Source organism: Amborella trichopoda, chromosome 3 (genome assembly GCF_054954075.1).
Source record: "Amborella trichopoda isolate Santa Cruz 75 chromosome 3, AtrichopodaSantaCruz75HAP2 v2.0, whole genome shotgun sequence".
Lineage (NCBI taxonomy): Eukaryota > Viridiplantae > Streptophyta > Magnoliopsida > Amborellales > Amborellaceae > Amborella > Amborella trichopoda.
The window spans coordinates 1,526,990-1,545,429 of NC_142338.1; the positions used below are offsets into that span (position 1 = coordinate 1,526,990).

An 18,440-nucleotide genomic window follows, 5' to 3' on the forward strand; every position below is an offset into this window, starting at 1 on the left:
TCCCACACATTCTCCAACTCGATCCGATCCATTCGTTAATAGAGCTACTCGATCTGATCTATTTACTCGTTTGCAAACGTTTCTAAAACACCTCTAAGAGTCGAGAGATTGTCAACATCCTTCCTTAATTGAGTCACAGGTGTCCCACACATTCTCCAACTCGATTCGATCCATTCGTTAATAGAGCTACTCGATCTGATCTATTTACTCGTTTGCAAACGTTTCTAAAACACCTCTAAGAGTCGAGAGATTGTCAACATCCTTCCTTAATTGAGTCACAGGTGTCCCACACATTCTCCAACTCGATCCGATCCATTCGTTAATAGAGCTACTCGATCTGATCTATTTACTCGTTTGCAGACGTTTCTAAAACACCTCTAAGAGTCGAACAAAGAACGTATAATTTGTACAAATCTTTTCATTTTCCAACTCGATCCGATCTATTGGTTCGTAGGGCTATTTAGGTTCGTAGGGCTATTTACTCGTCATTCATATTCCAACTTGATCCCATCTATTAGTTCATAGAGATATATACATATGCGTCATTTATTTCTAATTATGCTCTTTTTCTAATTATGCCTTTTTAGTTACTAACTCATCTATGTAACTACATCTATTGTTTTTTGGGAAAGGTTTCTATGTTTCCCCTACAGCATAGAAGTTCTATCCTCCCCTTACCATCCAGCCATCCAAGTTTGATAAAGAGAGTCGCTCGCCATTTGATATTAGATCCGATGTCTCAAAGTATTTTATTTTTAGTTTTTTTTTATACAAATTGTATGAATATGAAATTTAGTATGTGTCATCTTCTCATTGAGAGTCACCTATAAAAAAATATTAAAAATAATTTTTCGATAAAATATAATGATCAAAAGACCCCTTGAAGTTTTCAGGGGTATTTTGATCATGTTATTTTATTGAAAATATTTTTATATATTTTTCACTAATGTGAGTTTAATAGAAAAATGGACATCCAAAATTTGGTATCAAAATAATTTACAAAAAAAAAATTAAAAATAAAATAGTGCAGAGACATGACATTGTGATTGGGACAATCTTAACCCTCATTCAGAATAGACGGTTGAATAAAAGGAGGATAGAACTTGTATGATGTAGGAAAATCATAGAAAACTTCCCGTTGTTTTCTAACTACCATGTGTCTCTTTTCTCTCTCTCTATACGCAATAGAGATCACAAACTCTCTCTCTAACTACGATGTCACGTATCTCCTCTCTTTCTATACACAATAGAGATCTTTTCTGACGTGGGAACATTTGGAGTCTAAGCTGCTTGATTGACTATTAAATGGAATCCTCATCCAATAAATCATTCTATTATATTTGACAACAATAATGTAGAGAGAGAAAATTTAAATAATAAAAAACTCAAAAAAATAAATATCCCAACTCGATTCAAATTTGCCAAAACCTATAATTTACTATAATTTTCAAATCAAACAGAGATAAATAAATGATAATTTTCATCAATTTATTACGATACTTACGTAGAAATAACTATATTAAATATTAGATCCATATTATTCAAGTTCTACTTATAAATGAACAAAATGTGGTTCAAGTGTAAGTTCACGCCCGGGCCGTAGCCCCCTTCACTTTTCTTTGTTTCTATCTTTTATTTTATTTTATTTTATTTGGCTTAGCTTGGCTCAGCCCTGATAGGCCTATGGAAAGGGTTCAGGACTAACCGGGACAACTACCTCTAAAACGCAAAAGCATAGAGGCAATAGAGAAAGTACCTCCAAAATCCAAAACAATAAAGGCAATAGAGAGCACCTCCAAAATCCATTACAAAATATTGTTTTGATGCTGAAACACCATCAAATTGATCATCTTAAACTTGAGATTACGGATATTGTGAAAAAAAAAAAAAATTCCAAGTTGTGAAAATAGTGCATCTTTGAATATATTATCTGGACCATCTAGTTATTTATAGATCTGCTCAATTTTTTATTTTTTGAAGCTCTAAATAAATAATTAAGGTGAAAGTAGATTTTTGTCTTATTATAAAGCTTTTCAACATTAAAGCTGCATCTTTTTGGCATAGTTTTGAGGTGCACCTTACTTCAATATTATAAAGTTCCCACCTTATATGAACGTCACCTTTCAAAAAATCAAACACAATACTTTCTAATCATTTGTTTTTAAATAATATTTAGCCCGCAACCTAGGTGCGTGGGTTGTGGCCTTGGCCTAGTGCCAAATATGTCCCATGAGATAAGCATAGGTGCAGAAAATCTCGTCAAAGGCATGTGCGAGTCCAAGTGGGATTGATGTTCCTTAGGCCTTCAAGGGGTACAACAGCCTCCTCTACGTGGAATCAATAGTGCTGATAGACTTGGAGAAGGAAACAAGAGTTTACCCATCCTTGTCTCGTATGATACCCCTATTCATGTTGGCTCCGGGTTACCCAATGAGTAACCATCAAAGGTGAGCTTAGTTGGACAAGTTTGAGAGTCTCCAGAGTAGCTCGGCTATTGCTAGCACGAGAAGAAAGCAAAACGATATCTCTGGACTGAGCATCCCGATTGTTGATACCGACAATAGTGAAGTGTGGGGAGAAGCTATTGTTGACCATTTCAAGAAGGCCTTCTCTGCTGAGGTAAGATTCATTCCTAACTTGTCTAGATTGCCTTTTAAATCTCTTTATGTAGAATTGCGCCCTTCTTTGGAGTGTGATATCTCCATGTAAGGGCTCAAAAGGGCTGTCTTTGTCTTACCAGGAGATAAGGCCCCAGGGCCGGATGCTTTCCCCTTGTACTTCATTCATAAATTTTGGAGTTTGGTTAAGTTTGAACTCCTGGAGATGGTTAAGGAGTTTATGTCAAGGGGAGCTATTTTCAAAGGGGTTAATACCACTTACATTGCCCTTATTCCAAAGAGATCTGTGAGTGCCGAATTGTTCGATATTAGACCCATCAATTTGCTTTCTAGTCTTTATAAGATTGTGGCAAAGGTTTTAACTGAAAGGCTGAAGATTGTTCTCCCAAGCATTATTTCCCCCAATCAATCTGCCTTCATTCAAAACCGCCAAATAACTGATAGTATTTTGGTGGCTCAAGAGTGCATTCACAAAAACATGGGCTTTGGGGAAAAATGCAGGAATTGGATTTATGGTTGCCTATCCTCCACCCATTTCTCAGTTCTTGTTAAAGGCAGCCTTTCTAGCTTCTTCAGAGCCACTAGGGGTCTTTGTTAAGGGGATCCTCTATCTCCCTTTCTGATCTCTATTTATGCTGAGTGTTTCAGTCTATTATTACAGAATGTGGAAGCTCGTGTTAGGTTCTTTGGCTTTTCGATTGCTGATTCGGGCCCGAGAGTCTCTCACCTCCAATATGCAGATGATGCCTTAATTTTTTGTGACGCTTCTTTAGTCCAAATTGCTAATATTGCTTGCTTTCTAGATTGTTGGGAGTTAGCTCTAGGTTCAAGGTTAATTTCCAAAAGACTTCTTTAATTGGAGTCAACTGTCACCCTGACCTTTGCCATTCTTTGGCCTATCATCTACGATGTTCAATTTGGTCCTTCCCTTTTTCCTTCTTGGGTATCGCTATCTCTGATTCTAGGCCCCCAATTTCAATATGGGATTATGTGGTTCAAAGAGTGTAAGTTAAATTGGATCTATGGAAATTGAAAACCCTTTCTCTAGGTGGTAGGATTGCTTTGCTTCTCTCCTGTTTAACGAATTTACCCATTTATCTCATGTCACTTCTTCTTATGCCGGCTTCGGTTATCAACAAAATTAAAAGAATGATGTGCAACTTTTTGTGGGGATCTTTCGGTCAGGAGCCTAAGTACCATTTGTTGAGATGGGACAGAGTTTGTATCCCTAGGAATGAAGGTAGTTTGGGTATCCAAAAACTGAAATTTATGATTGAAGGTTTACTTGCCAAATGGTGGTGGCGCAGTTTCTATTGTACTGATCAACTGTAGTGTGAGGTTCTAACTTCTAAATATGACAGGGATAGGAATGGTCTGTGGATTGGAGGCAGCCGTTCTAATGAGGGTTCTTTCTTGTGGAAGCCCATTTCTAGATGCCGACTTATGATAGCAGCTCATTTCCGGTGGTTGATTGGAAATAGCTTTTCTATTTCTCTTTGGCATCACAGATGGTTGGGAGATGTTCCTGAAGGTCTATTGTCCTAAGTTGTTTGTAAAGGTGCTCTACCTTGATGCCAAGGTTGGGGAGCTGATTGAATCCAGAGGTTCCAGTGTGGCATGGAATATTCCTTTTCCTTATGAGAGACTGTCTAGTCTCATTTTTCATCAGTTGTTACAGTTATTGCAGATTTTGGAGCCGGTCTATATATCCGAGGGGTCTTCGGATGAGCTCATATGGGAATTCGAGAGTGATGGCCTATTCTCGGTGAAATCCTGCTATAGTATTTTCTTTCATAACATATGGCGATGGTCTTTACGTCAAGTGGCTATAATTTGGAAATGGCATGTTCCTCACAAGGTGCAAGCATTTCTTTGGTTAGCCGCCCTTAACAAAACATTAACATTAGATAATTTGATTAAAAGAGGTAAAGTGTTATTCAATATCAGTTTGATATGCAAATTAGATGGGAAAATTGATAATCATCTATGGCCTTTTTGCGGGAAAGAGAGAAGTGGGAATGGTAGTGTAGACTATTTTTTTTTTTTTTTTAGTTGAAGGGGTATTTGCTAAAAAACTATATTTTGCGTAACCCATGGAAAGACTAAGCATGGGGTTATTTGTAGTTTTTCCATATTTCTGATTCGGTTTGTAACCTCATCGGCCGGAAATTATAGCCGCATTTTAGTCAATATTTCACTGATTCTATGTACGTATCACCTGCGCTTGAGGAGCAGGAAAACGAACCAGTCCCAAAGGTGGGAAAGAGAAGGCAAAACTTCTCTCACTGAAAACCCTAATTTGTAAGTCTTTCTCTCAATTTCTTCTCTCACTAAATTTATTATTTTTCTTTGTCTCAAAACTGCTGCTTCTCCTTCTTCCTCTCTCTTTGTATAAGTTCCATTTTTCATATTTTCTCTCTCTAAATGTGCAGCCTGTTTCTTCCATCTCTAAAACTGGTCCAAATCACGTGTGTTCCTTATATTCGCAGGGATTCTATTTCTAACTCAAGCTCAGGTGATGAACTCAATCGTTTGATTTCACTTTTCCTTCATCTTTCCTTGTAATACGATTCCTTTATTTGAGAGCTAGGGTTAGGGTTTTTAGCCTCCTGTTTTCCTTCTTCTACTTCTGTAATGTCATTTTCCTCTTCTCTGCAATTCCAGCATTTTGTTTGAACTAAGGCTGGGGGGTTAGGGTTGCTTTTTTTTTCTTCTTGGTTTAACTTTTCCTCATCTGGATCATTTATTTCCTTTGTAGAACTGGGATTAGGGTTTTTCCTATCCTACAATGGCTCATCTGGGGGGAGGAGCTGAAGCCCATGCTAGGTTCAAGCAATATGAGTACAGAGCAAATTCAAGCCTGGTTTTAACAACGGATAACAGGCCAAGAGACACTCATGAACCGACTGGTGAACCGGAGTCTCTTTATGGAAAGATTGACCCGAAAACTTTTGGTGATAGAGCAGCTCGAGGAAAGCCACCTGAGCTCGAAGAGAAGCTCAAGAAGTCAAAGAAAAAGAAGGATCGGGAGCCCCCTCTGGTTCCAGAGACTCAGAGAAGAGACCCCAAAAGAAGGAGACTTGAAGAAGAGAGCGTTCTCTCTATATCGGAGGATGGAGTCTACCAACCCAAAACCAAGGATACAAGAGCTGCTTATGAGATCTTACTTAGCTTAATTCAGCAACAATTTGGGGGCCAACCCCAAGATATTCTTAGAGGAGCAGCTGATGAGGTCTTATCAGTCCTCAAGAATGAGAAAATCAAAGACCCAGATAAGAAGAAGGAGATTGAAAAGCTTTTGAACCCCATAACGCCCCAACTTTTTACGAATTTGGTTTCAGTGGGGAAATTGATCACTGATTATCATGATGGGGTTGAAACTGGGCTTGGTTCAAGTGGAGATGGAGAGGCTTTGGACGATGATATTGGGGTGGCTGTTGAATTTGAAGAGGATGAAGAAGAAGAAGAAAGTGATTTGGATCAAGTTCAGGAGGAAACTGATAACGATGAGGAAGATGATGGGGAAAATGCTAAGGATACCTCAGCTATGCAAATGGGTGGCTTAGATGATGATGATGTAGAGGAAGCAGATGAAGGCTTGAATGTTCAGGATATTGATGCTTACTGGCTTCAAAGGAAGATCACCCAAGCTTATACAGATATCGATCCCCAGCACAGCCAGAAGCTCGCTGAAGAGGTCTTGAAAATATTGGCTGAAGGCGATGATAGAGACGTCGAGAATAGGCTTGTTATGCTATTGGATTATGACAAATTCGATCTTATAAAGTTGTTGTTGAGGAATAGGCTTAAAGTGGTTTGGTGCACCCGTTTGGCTAGGGCAGAGGACCAAAAACAGAGGAAATCAATTGAGGAGGAGATGATGGATGGGGGCCCTGGACTAGTTGCAATATTGGAGCAGCTCCATGCTACTAGGGCAACCGCTAAGGAGCGGCAAAAGAATCTTGAGAAGAGCATTAGGGATGAAGCTCGAAGGTTGAAAGATGATGGTGATAGAGAGAGAAGGCTTGAGAGAGATGGCTTTCCAGTGGAGAATAGCTGGTTGAAAGGGCAAAGGCACTTGCTCGATTTAGAAATCCTTGCATTTCAAAAAGGTGGGCTTCTAATGGCAAACAAGAAATGTGAGCTCCCCCCTGGTTCTTATCGTACCCCAAAAAAAGGTTATGAGGAGGTGCATGTACCAGCCTTGAAGCCAAAACCCATGGCTCCGGGTGAAGAATTGATAAAGATAGCAGTTTTACCGGAATGGGCTCAACCAGCTTTCAGTGAAATGAAGCAACTCAATCGGGTGCAAAGCCGGGTCTATGAAACTGCCCTTTTTACCCCTGAGAATATCCTCTTGTGTGCCCCTACAGGGGCTGGAAAGACCAATGTCGCCATGCTCACTATACTTCAACAACTTGGTTTGCACCGCAATGCTGATGGGTCTTTTGACAACAGCAGTTACAAGATTGTCTATGTGGCTCCAATGAAAGCTTTGGTTGCAGAGGTGGTTGGAAACTTGTCGAAAAGGTTACAGGCCTATGGGGTCTCAGTTAAGGAGCTTACAGGTGACCAGACACTCTCTCGCCAACAAATCGAAGAGACACAAATAATTGTTACGACCCCAGAGAAGTGGGATATTATAACAAGGAAATCAGGCGACCGTACGTACACCCAACTCGTTAAACTGCTTATAGTTGATGAGATTCACCTTCTCCATGATAACAGGGGGCCTGTGCTCGAAAGCATTGTTTCCAGAACTGTTAGACAAATCGAGACCACAAAGGAGCACATACGGCTTGTGGGTCTCTCTGCAACTCTTCCTAATTACCAGGATGTAGCTTTGTTTTTACGGGTTGATAAGGATAAAGGGCTATTTCACTTTGACAATAGCTATAGGCCTTGCCCCCTTGCCCAACAATATATTGGTATTACAGTGAAGAAGCCCCTCCAAAGGTTCCAGTTGATGAATGATATATGTTACAAGAAGGTTGAGGCTATTGCTGGGAAGCACCAGGTTCTGGTTTTTGTCCATTCAAGGAAAGAAACAGCGAAAACTGCTCGAGCCATAAGAGATACAGCATTAGCGAACGACACATTGGGTCGTTTCCTAAAGGAAGATAGTGTAAGTCGTGAGATTCTTCAGAGTGAAGCTGAAAATGTTAAGAGCACTGAACTCAAAGACCTTTTGCCCTATGGGTTTGCCATTCATCATGCCGGTATGACCAGGGCTGATCGTACACTTGTTGAGGAACTATTCTCTGATAGCCATATTCAAGTTTTGGTTTCAACTGCTACTCTTGCATGGGGGGTGAATTTGCCTGCTCATACAGTGATTATAAAGGGTACCCAAATTTATAACCCTGAGAAAGGAATATGGACTGAGCTGAGCCCATTGGATGTTATGCAAATGCTTGGTCGAGCTGGAAGGCCCCAGTATGATACTTATGGAGAGGGGATAATCTTGACTGGGCACAGTGAGCTGCAATATTATCTCTCTCTAATGAACGAGCAATTGCCCATTGAGAGTCAGTTTGTGTCCAAGCTGGCTGATCAGCTGAATGCTGAGATTGTTCTTGGGACTGTTCAGAATGCAAGGGAGGCGTGCACTTGGCTTGGGTATACATATTTGTATATCCGTATGCTTCGGAATCCAGTTCTTTATGGCTTGACGACTGATGCAATAGAAAAAGATAAAACCTTGGAGGAGCGACGGGCTGACTTGGTAACAACTAATCCTTGTTTATTCTTTTGAAGTTTGATCATTTTCATCTATTTACTAACATCTGTGTGTTCATATCTTCTTTCTGTTAAAACCAATGCAATATTTTTTTTTCCTAATTTATGTTTTTATTGTTATATTGATTACGTTTCTTGTGCCATCACGTTGTTGCATTCCTTTTTCTTGATGTTGACTTCTGGGCAATTCTTGCTATTTAATATTCATTCTTATGCTAAAGTTTGAAACTTACTGTGCTGCATAAAAACTACTGGTGGAATGCAAGTGATAATGTAAGGGGATGTTGAGTTGAACACTTGAACTCAAGCCTGTATAGCCCAAAATGTGGAGCTCTTTCTAGTCCTGTCATTTGGGGTCAAATTCCATTGCAATACTTCACTATTTTTGTATAAGCAATAAAATATAGGGAAAATTTTGTATAGAACCCTAATTCTTCGTATTATGTCATGGTAGATCTTCTTTCAGTTTTTCTTTCAAACGGCATAAGGAAAATCTCTATGGATTTCACCGTACCCCCTCATCTCTTATCTCCCTCTTTTATTGACTTTTGACAATAAAAATTAGCCCCAACAAATCTTTTTATACTATTTCATCCCAAATTTTTTGTAACCCTCATTTTTCCTTTCCACCTATTAAAAGAGTTTTTGGGTTAAAATGGTATAAAAAGATTTGGTGGGGCTAATTTTTATGATCAAAAGTTAATAAAAGAGGGAGATAAGTGATGAGGGGGGTATGGTGAAATCTTTAGGGGTTTGCTTATGTCACTTGAGAGAAAAATAGAAGAAGGGTCTACCGTGAAATAATACAAGGAAATTAGCATTCTATACGAAATTTTCCCTAAAATATATTGTAGGCTGGTGTGTGTTGGCTGTACATAACACTGGTAGACAAGCACTGTTGTATAACATCTCAATGAATTGTGCGGACAAGAAGCATTTTAGTCCATTTATGACTCTTGAAATCAAATTTGATATTCGCATCCAGGTAGACTTATCTAGAACCATGCATGGCGTAGTAACACAGATAGAAAAGCTGAAGAGAGGTAAACAGCACGAGTTAGAACTATAATGGTGGTGGAGCTACTATAATGGTGGTGGAGCTGAGGAGTTGTCCTTACCGTTGGAAAGATGTTAGAGATAAAGTTTTTCCTTTTCTTCCTTTTTTAATCATCAACTAGAAAATTTCACTGAAGTGTATTGATTCAAATTTGCTCTTCCTTGGCAAGTTTTTCTTACCCTCTTTTAAAAGTATTGTGAGTCTAGCCAAAGCACCACCTTGTTTGGCAATATTATGTTAGTTCAGGTGTCCTTTTTGTATAAGAAAGCATGAAATTGAAGAATTTGCGACCTTACATTAATTATATTTTATTTATGGTAATTTGTAGTAACCGGGTTTTATTTATTTTGGTCCATCAAAAGATAAGTCTGACAGATCGGCTATAGAAAAAGATATTTGACTCATCTCTTGTTTGTTAGAAGCTTAGAATCATGTGCCTACTATGCAAGAAGTGAGATATAGCATTCATGTTCTTTCCTGATGTGGGTGGCTATTATTGTTGGCAAGAGTACATCTAAAGTTGTTGTAAGTGTTGGCAGTTAATTGAATATTTCTTTTATCTCTTGTATGCTTCGGGATTTTTCCTATGGTTTGTTTGTTTGATTACAATATTTTGGCTCTTCAGTATAATGTTCCTTTCTCTTTTGCTGGGCCTTTTACCTGTGGGCTGCTCTGTCTTGGATCTTGTTAGCATCCTTATTAGGTTTTGACATTTTTGTAGAACTTATAGAATGTGATGAAGGTCAGTATCATGTCTTACTTAATTTATTGACTTCTTTATCTTGTTTCTCCAGGTTCATTCTGCTGCAACTATCCTTGACAAAAATAATTTGGTCAAATATGATAGGAAGAGTGGGTACTTTCAGGTGACAGATTTGGGTCGTATTGCTAGTTACTATTATATATCTCATGGAACAATATCTACATATAATGAACATTTGAAGCCAACAATGGGTGACATTGAACTCTGTCGGTTGTTTTCCCTAAGTGAAGAATTTAAATATGTTACTGTGAGGCAAGATGAGAAGATGGAGCTTGCAAAGCTCCTGGATCGTGTGCCTATACCTGTAAAGGAGAGTTTGGAAGAACCCTGTGCAAAGATCAATGTTCTGCTCCAGGCATATATTTCGCAGCTAAAGCTCGAAGGACTTTCTCTGGCTTCTGATATGGTGTATATTACTCAGGTATTTTGGGAAGGCTTTAGATTATGGATTCCGTTTAGTTCGTTTCTATATAACAATTAGACTATGAATTTGGATTCATGTGTGAACTATGCAACCGCATCCAGTTTCAAAATGTAAACACAAAAATGCTTTTGATTCTTTTTTTTTGAAGGGAAGTTAACTATAAATGGTTTTGATTCTTAGAAAATAGAAAACTGCCTCCAGTTCTTGGAAAGTCTAAAATTTTTTATAATACCAAATCCAAGATCTAGGATGGCTGATAGACCCAAGGGCCTTGCACTTCATAGAAAGAAATGATCCCCAGCCTGCTGCTGAATAATGGAAATCTCTGTATAATGGAATTTTCTTTTCTATATTTGACTTGAAGAAAAATGGTGAGTGTGCCTCGCAAAACTCAATGCTAATGTAATAAAATTTCAAGAGTGTTAAAAGCATTCCATCTATGCTGTAAATCTGAGTCATTATTTTGAAGTTTGTGGTATTGAGCTTTGGAGGATCAGAAAATGTTTTGAGTTCATCCAAACTAGCAAGGGCTTTTTTCCATTTCAGAATTCGTTGCAGTTTTAGTGATATATTTAGAACATGGCACTTTCATGGTTTTCCATTGCTTTGGTCTTTATTTTTATTTGTAATAAGATGAAGAGATTGAAATAATTCAGCTTTTCTGATTGTGGATTGTTGTCTCATGCAGAGCGCAGGGCGGCTATTACGTGCACTTTTTGAGATTGTGCTAAAAAGGGGATGGGCCCAACTGGCTGAGAAGGCTCTGAACTTGTGCAAGATGGTTGGAAAGCGCATGTGGAGTGTCCAGACACCCCTAAGGCAGTTTAAGGGTATACCAAATGACATCCTGATGAAGATTGAGAAGAAGGATCTAGCCTGGGAGCGGTACTATGACCTCTCTTCTCAAGAGATTGGGGAGCTTATTCGATTTCCAAAGATGGGCAAAACTCTTCACAAATTCATACATCAGTTCCCAAAGCTAAACTTAGCAGCCAATGTCCAGCCCATTACACGCACTGTTCTGAGGGTTGAACTCACAATAACCCCTGATTTCCAATGGGACGAGAAGGTCCATGGCTATGTCGAACCCTTTTGGGTAATTGTTGAGGACAATGATGGAGAATACATACTCCACCATGAGTACTTCATGCAAAAGATGCAATACATTGATGAAGACCACACGTTGAATTTCACAGTCCCAATCTATGAGCCCCTTCCTCCGCAGTACTTTATTCGTGTTGTCTCAGATAAGTGGTTGGGTTCTCAGACTGTATTGCCTGTTTCTTTCAGGCACCTTATTTTACCGGAAAAATACCCCCCACCAACCGAGCTTTTGGACCTGCAACCTCTTCCTGTGACTGCATTGAGAAACCCCTCTTGTGAAGCTCTTTATCAAGATTTCAAGCATTTTAACCCCATCCAAACTCAAGTGTTCACTGTTCTTTACAACTCAGATGACAATGTTTTGGTTGCAGCACCCACAGGTAGTGGGAAGACCATATGTGCAGAATTTGCTCTGTTGAGGAACCATCAGAAAGGCCCTGATAGCATTATGAGAGTTGTTTATATAGCCCCAATTGAAGCTCTTGCCAAGGAAAGATATAGGGATTGGGAGCAAAAGTTTGGAAAAGGCTTGGGATTGAGAGTGGTCGAGCTCACTGGGGAGACGGCAACCGATCTCAAGCTCTTGGAAAAAGCCCAAGTAATTATCGGCACACCTGAGAAATGGGATGCCCTTTCTCGTAGATGGAAACAGCGGAAGCATGTTCAACAGGTGAGCCTCTTTATAGTTGACGAGCTCCACCTGATCGGTGGTCAAGGGGGACCAGTTTTGGAGGTTATCGTCTCAAGAATGAGGTATATTTCGAGCCAAGTTGAGAATAAGATTCGAATAGTAGCTCTCTCTACCTCTCTAGCAAATGCGAAGGATCTTGGAGAATGGATTGGAGCCACCTCTCATGGCCTTTTTAACTTCCCACCTGGTGTTCGCCCTGTGCCCCTTGAGATCCACATTCAAGGGATAGACATAGCCAATTTTGAAGCTCGAATGCAAGCCATGACAAAGCCCACATACACTGCCGTAGTTCAACATGCAAAGGTGGGGAAGCCCGCTCTTGTTTACGTTCCCACAAGGAAGCATGCCAGGCTAACCGCCCTTGACTTGGTCACGTATGCTAATGCAGAGAGTGGAGAGAAGTCATCCTTCTTGCTCCAACCTGAAGAAGTCTTGGAGCCCTTCATTTCTAGGGTTAGCGAGCCGGCCTTAAGTGCTGCCCTCAGACATGGGGTAGGTTATATACATGAGGGGTTGAGTAGCATAGACCAAGACGTGGTATCGCACCTCTTCAGTGCAGGTTGCATCCAAGTTTGTGTATCAAGCAGCTCCATGTGTTGGGGGACCCCATTATTGGCCCATTTGGTTGTGGTTATGGGAACCCAATACTATGATGGCCGAGAAAATGCGCACACTGATTACCCCATCACTGACCTCTTACAAATGATGGGTCATGCCAGTAGGCCACTCCAAGATAACTCCGGCAAGTGCGTGATCTTATGCCATGCTCCACGAAAGGAATATTATAAGAAGTTTGTTTATGAGTCGTTTCCTGTGGAGAGCCATTTGCAGCACTTTCTGCACGATAATCTTAATGCCGAGGTGGTGGTTGGGATCATCGAGAGCAAGCAAGATGCAGTTGATTATCTCACTTGGACCTTCATGTATAGGAGGCTCTCTCAGAACCCAAATTATTATAACCTTCAAGGGGTGAGCCACAGGCACCTCTCAGACCACCTTTCAGAACTTGTAGAGAATACTCTTTCAAACTTGGAAGCGAGCAAGTGTGTGGCAATAGAGGAGGACATGGACCTCTCCCCATTGAACCTCGGCATGATAGCTTCTTACTACTATATAAGCTACACCACCATAGAGAGATTCAGTTCTTTGCTCACAGCGAAGACGAAGCTTAAGGGGCTTATTGAAATATTGGCTTCAGCTTCTGAGTATGCTGATCTTCCAATACGACCAGGCGAGGAGGAAATGATAAGGAAGCTCATCAACCATCAAAGGTTCTCAGTTGAGAAGCCACGGTACACTGACCCTCATTTGAAGGCAAATGCTTTGTTACAGGTATGCAGCAACTAAAATGCCCCTCTTAAATGCCCTTGGGATATGAGGGGGTTTACTTTGAGCACTGACATTTTTAGTAAGTCACCTGTTTTTTGTCTCAAAATATGGTGATGATGCTAACCTTTGGAATTTTCAATATGGCCATCCACTGTTTTCAACTGAATGAGTGGATTATGAAAATCATGGGTGGCTTCCAACTTAAATGGCTAAAGGAATGGTGTACTATTTGTTTGACCAGTGTGCTAGGACTCGGCCGAGTCGACTTGGACTTGGCCTAGTACCCCAAGATTGTGTACAACTCGGAGCATTTAAAACTTGTCATAAAACCAAAAAAAACAGTATGAAATCAACATATGTTGTAGAAATTTTACTTACATGATTTGGAAATTTGGCAAAGATTGGTGAGTATAATTTGCCATAATCACTATTTTATATTTGTCTGTTATTTAGATTTTTTTAAATTGTCCCTAGCTGGAAATCGGGTTCTTTAAATACAAATTTTCTGTACTTTTTAAAACTTGTTTTAACTTTTTGAAGTTGTTTCAGGTTTGAATTTAGCTTATATTTTTGTTGTTTTTTCTTAATTTTTTTAAAAAACTTTTTTTTTCAAGGGCTTTTTGGCCCTGTGCTGGTCTAGGGTGGGTCCCCTGGCCAAGGCAAGTCCTGGCACATTGGGTTTGACGATTCACTCATGGCCATCGCATGAAATGGAGGGTGATGGACATGGGGCACATGTCTTGTACTCTTGGGTCCCACTTTCTCTCCCACTCTCTTCATCTCTACCCATCATTTCATTAGGCACAGTAAAATATCATAAATAACCATACTGCACTCTCTTCATCTCTACCCATCATTTCATTCCCACTCTCTCCATCTCTACCCATCATTTCATTAGGCACAGTAAAATATCATAAATAACCTTACTGAATTATTAATGACAGGCCCACTTTTCAAGGCACACGGTGGTAGGGAACTTGGCAGCGGACCAGCGTGAGGTTTTACTATCAGCCAACAGGCTCCTCCAAGCCATGGTCGATGTCATATCGAGCAATGGGTGGCTGGTACTAGCTCTTTCGGCCATGGAGCTTAGTCAAATGGTGACCCAAAGCATGTGGGACAAGGACTCAGTGCTCTTGCAACTCCCCCACTTCACAAGGGAGCTTGCTAAAAAGTGCAAAGAAAACCCAGGCAAGAGCATCGAGACCATATTTGACCTCCTTGAAATGGAGGATGATGAGAGGCGTGATCTCTTGCAAATGTCGGATTCCCAACTCTTAGACATCGCCAAGTATTGCAATCGGTTTCCTAACATAGACATGTCCTATGAAGTTTTGGAAGGAGAGGTTGCTGGAGCAGGAGAGAATGTTATTCTTCAAGTTACTTTAGAGAGAGACCTTGAGGGGAGGTCGGAGGTGGGGCCCGTTGATGCCCCAAGATACCCGAAGGCCAAGGAGGAAGGTTGGTGGTTGGTGGTTGGGGATTTTAAGCTCAATCAGTTGCTTGCCATTAAGAGGGTTTCTTTGCAGAGGAAATCCAAGGTGAAGCTTGAGTTCCCGGCGCCTTCTGAGGTGGGGAAGAAGGAGTATACACTGTATTTTATGTGCGACTCTTATCTTGGATGTGACCAAGAGTATAACTTTACCATCGATGTGAAGGAAGCAATGGAAGGGGATGGAGGTGGAAATGAGTGACTGGCCTCTTGATATTATGTGTTCATGGGTGCAGGGTGGATGCTTTGTTTAAAGTAGGGTGGGCCTCTTGATCCTCTGATCATGGGTGCAGGGTGGATGCTTTGTTTAAAGTAGGGTGGCATTTTTCGGGTAATTTTCTTTTATGTTCACTTCCTGTTTCATTGACGCTTATTAGATAAAAGATCGCTTCTTTCTTTTATGTTCACTTCCTGTTTTTTTTTTGGTCTACACTAGGATTTTGTTTTTTTGGTCTCTGCTTTCTTTTCTTGCTCACTTTCTTCCTAGGGAGCACATTTAAATGCCCTTCTTGCCTAGGAGAAACATCAACGTGTTGTGAGCTTTTCTTTGTGTTTCTGGTTTGGTTGTGTTGGTGGACCATGATCCTTTAATTGGTTCCCTGTTTCATGTTACTGCCAAGTCTCTCTTACACACACACACTACCTCCACCGTCACCGTCACCGTCACCGTCACCGTCACCGTCACTGCTACTAAGAAAGTCTCTCTCTCTCTCTCTCTCGCTCTCTCTTTTTTCTCACGCACGTGCCCACACACTATAGCATCAATGCTTGTCCCGGATGAATTGCCAGTTCATTTTTCCCATAACTTCAGCTAAGGATTGTTTGTTGTCTGGTAGGCTGCCCTGATCCTAACTGGATGAGAGAGGCTACATCTTGGAAAACCATGCACAAGTGAATGTGAAATGATGTTGAAGGTGGATGTGGTGAGCCTTTCTTTGTACTGATTATAAGTAAGAAAAAACTCTAGACCTTTTATCTCAGCAATATATGCTGGTGTTGTACATTTTGGACCTGACTGACATAGTAGGCAATATTTTGCCTTGGCTCTTTTGCCCTTTAACGTCAAGTATGGTCTCTCTCTCCCCCTTGATGGAAGGAAAGCATCCTTATTGTAAAAAAGGAAAGTATGCCTACATAAGTTCGAAACATATATGCACATCAAATTTGAATTGATGAATAAAAAACATGCCAGGATCAAAACATAGGAATATAGATAGAGATTGTCTACATCAAATTTGAAATGATGAATGAAAAACATGTAAGGATCAAAACATAGAGATATAGATAGAGATTGTCTACAAAGAGATTATTTATTTTTTGTATATGGAGGTTACAATCATTCTTGTCCTTTAAATTTTCAAATGGGTGATTGTAAGAGTGTTATAGAATAGACTCAAAGTTCGAAAAAAAAAAAATCTTGAACTTCATGATTCATTTTAAGTCATCCAATTTGACGTCTAATGAGTGGAAAATTAAAAAGTGGGTGGTACTTATTACACATCTCCCTTTTGAACAATCAGCCGCTCCTCTTAGGCTTGCATTTTCTCTAGTCAAAACGCATGGGAAGGCAGAGGGGAAGGAAAATGGCGAAAGAGGAGAGAGATTTTTTAATGCAAAAAATAAAAATAATAAAACTAAGACCTTATTCCCTATCTTTTCTTTCAAAAGGCTTGAGTATACCAAAGGTCACAAGCATCGCCAGCCATCCACCCAAAAGAGCCCTGAAGGCAGAAACTCTCACATTTGAGCCCCCAAGCCTAGCTCCAACGCCTCCCAACACTACTAGTGCCATGGAGCTCACCACTGCAAGCACCATGATCCTGGCCTCATAGCCAACTACGAACACACTTGAGACCAATGGTGCAATTGATCCGCACAGAAAGGCCAATGCGGAGGCACTGGCAGCTTGAAAAGGGTTAGGCAATGCCCTCACTCGATCTTCTCTCTCGGGTGAATCCCTAGTAACTATTCTTTTTATCGAGCTTTCGGCAATTGCCCTCATCATCGGAGATCTCATTGGTGACATCCCTGATACACGAATTTTTCCGTTGGGAACTTCTCGTATCGGGGACTTGTCTGCTAAAGGCCCCAATTTTGCGGTGCCCTTTAATGAGTCAGTGGAGCACCCCAAAACACTAGTTGTTGGCGACTCCAAGTCAATTGTGTGTTTCTCTTGGTCCTCAGGGATCGATTTCAAGACCTGAAGAAGGTTGTGGACTGTTTGGAGGTTAACTACTTTGAGCTTGGATGTGGAGGCCACCATTTCTATATCTCGTTGGGTCGACACAGACACAAATTCTCCAACCGCCATGCTACATGCTCCCGCGACAGCTCCTGCGAGGCCTGAGAGCAACATGGCTCGGTGTTCCTCGACCGCCGCTCCAATACCGATCATGAGTGAAGCTGTTGAGACTAGACCATCACTGGCTCCGAGGATCATTGCTCGAAGCCATTGAGACCTTTGGCCCATGTCAGGGCCCTCGTCTTGGACAACATCGAGCGTCGCATGGTCAGCACAAGGAGCCGGACTTTGAGCCATATAGCCTCGGAGCCTCTCAAGCAAAAACCTATCAAATTAGCAAAGGACTAGTGGAAGTAGAGACTGCATGTTTCGATTTCAAAGACTAGAATCTTTTTTTTCTTCTTTTGAGAAGTTTAGTGGAGATGGAGTGTTTTTTTATCTACAGTAGAAATCGCAAGATGTCATGTTGTGGCACCTTCGTCACCCTGACCTCCTAGTCTTGAGCCCCCAATCTTATGATTGGTGGCTTGGTGTCTTAGGCTAGCAACTGTGGCTGTGTGCGTAATGGCCACACTGCACCATAAAGAAACAAAGAGAGAATGAGGAGTGTGGCTTGCCGTGGGGGAGCACACTCCCATAGTGTGAGCTATATATGGATGACAACAAAAGATTCATAAGATGGGATTCCTGTGAAGAAGAAATATTTTTCAAAACAAACAAATATAAGAATGAAGGCATAGATTTGTACGTGGGATAACGTGGGATAAAACGGGGCAGGGCGTGAGTCGCTAGGATAAAATTAGTCCTCTTGTGAGAAAGTTTTTTATTTTTTGCCATTTTAATTGGTTTTATTGGTTTTTTATGTTGGGTGTCTTGTGTTTTGCTTGAACATTCAATTTGTTTCTAGCACTTGGTTTTGACGTATGCTTTATGGGAAGGTGAATTTTACAGAGGAAAATGGTTTGGTAGGACTGCAGCCCT

At 40.6% G+C, this 18,440-nt stretch overlaps 3 protein-coding genes across 7 annotated transcripts; 2 read left to right on the plus strand and 1 right to left on the minus strand.

The window, feature by feature from the left end:
- The first annotated feature begins 2,823 nt into the window (after positions 1–2,823).
- Positions 2,824–4,648, plus strand: LOC148782671 (uncharacterized). The gene is made up of 5 exons (XM_088862577.1): positions 2,824–3,165; positions 3,280–3,449; positions 3,980–3,990; positions 4,127–4,383; positions 4,583–4,648. The coding sequence occupies exons 1-5, from the start codon at positions 2,824–2,826 to the stop codon at positions 4,646–4,648; spliced, it is 846 nt and encodes a 281-aa protein (XP_088718703.1).
- Positions 3,936–16,564, plus strand: LOC18439704 (DExH-box ATP-dependent RNA helicase DExH12). Of its 5 annotated transcripts, none has more exons than XR_966859.3 (7): positions 3,936–4,919; positions 5,051–5,133; positions 5,377–8,343; positions 10,209–10,598; positions 11,290–13,728; positions 14,670–15,548; positions 16,054–16,564. XR_966859.3 is itself a non-coding variant. In XM_006849862.4 (6 exons), the coding sequence occupies exons 3-6, from the start codon at positions 5,407–5,409 to the stop codon at positions 15,417–15,419; spliced, it is 6,516 nt and encodes a 2,171-aa protein (XP_006849925.1). In that variant the 5' UTR covers positions 3,936–4,919; positions 5,051–5,133; positions 5,377–5,406; the 3' UTR covers positions 15,420–15,624. The 5 variants fall into 5 exon arrangements, 2 of the variants coding, with proteins under 2 accessions (XP_006849925.1, XP_088718853.1); XR_966860.3 differs by having other exon boundaries at positions 4,631–4,919; positions 5,108–5,133; XM_006849862.4 differs by lacking the exon at positions 16,054–16,564 and having other exon boundaries at positions 14,670–15,624.
- On the minus strand, positions 16,547–17,897 carry LOC18439705 (vacuolar iron transporter homolog 2). The gene has a single exon (XM_020670753.2). The coding sequence runs from the start codon at positions 17,754–17,756 to the stop codon at positions 16,860–16,862; it is 897 nt and encodes a 298-aa protein (XP_020526412.1). The 5' UTR covers positions 17,757–17,897; the 3' UTR covers positions 16,547–16,859.
- Between the last annotated feature and the right edge of the window lie 543 nt (positions 17,898–18,440).

Excerpts from the sequence above, each read along its gene's own strand:
- LOC148782671 (XM_088862577.1), top strand. The coding sequence starts at position 2,824 with ATGGTTAAGGAGTTTATGTCAAGGGGAGCTATTTTCAAAGGGGTTAAT. Across the intron at positions 3,166-3,279 it reads CCACCCATTTCTCAGTTCTT|AATGTGGAAGCTCGTGTTAG; the intron begins GTTAAAGGCAGC and ends CTATTATTACAG. Across the intron at positions 4,384-4,582 it reads AGAGTGATGGCCTATTCTCG|ATGGGAAAATTGATAATCAT; the intron begins GTGAAATCCTGC and ends TATGCAAATTAG.
- LOC18439704 (XM_006849862.4), top strand. The coding sequence starts at position 5,407 with ATGGCTCATCTGGGGGGAGGAGCTGAAGCCCATGCTAGGTTCAAGCAA. Across the intron at positions 10,599-11,289 it reads ATATGGTGTATATTACTCAG|AGCGCAGGGCGGCTATTACG; the intron begins GTATTTTGGGAA and ends TGTCTCATGCAG. Across the intron at positions 13,729-14,669 it reads AGGCAAATGCTTTGTTACAG|GCCCACTTTTCAAGGCACAC; the intron begins GTATGCAGCAAC and ends TATTAATGACAG.
- LOC18439705 (XM_020670753.2), bottom strand. The coding sequence starts at position 17,756 with ATGGCTCAAAGTCCGGCTCCTTGTGCTGACCATGCGACGCTCGATGTT.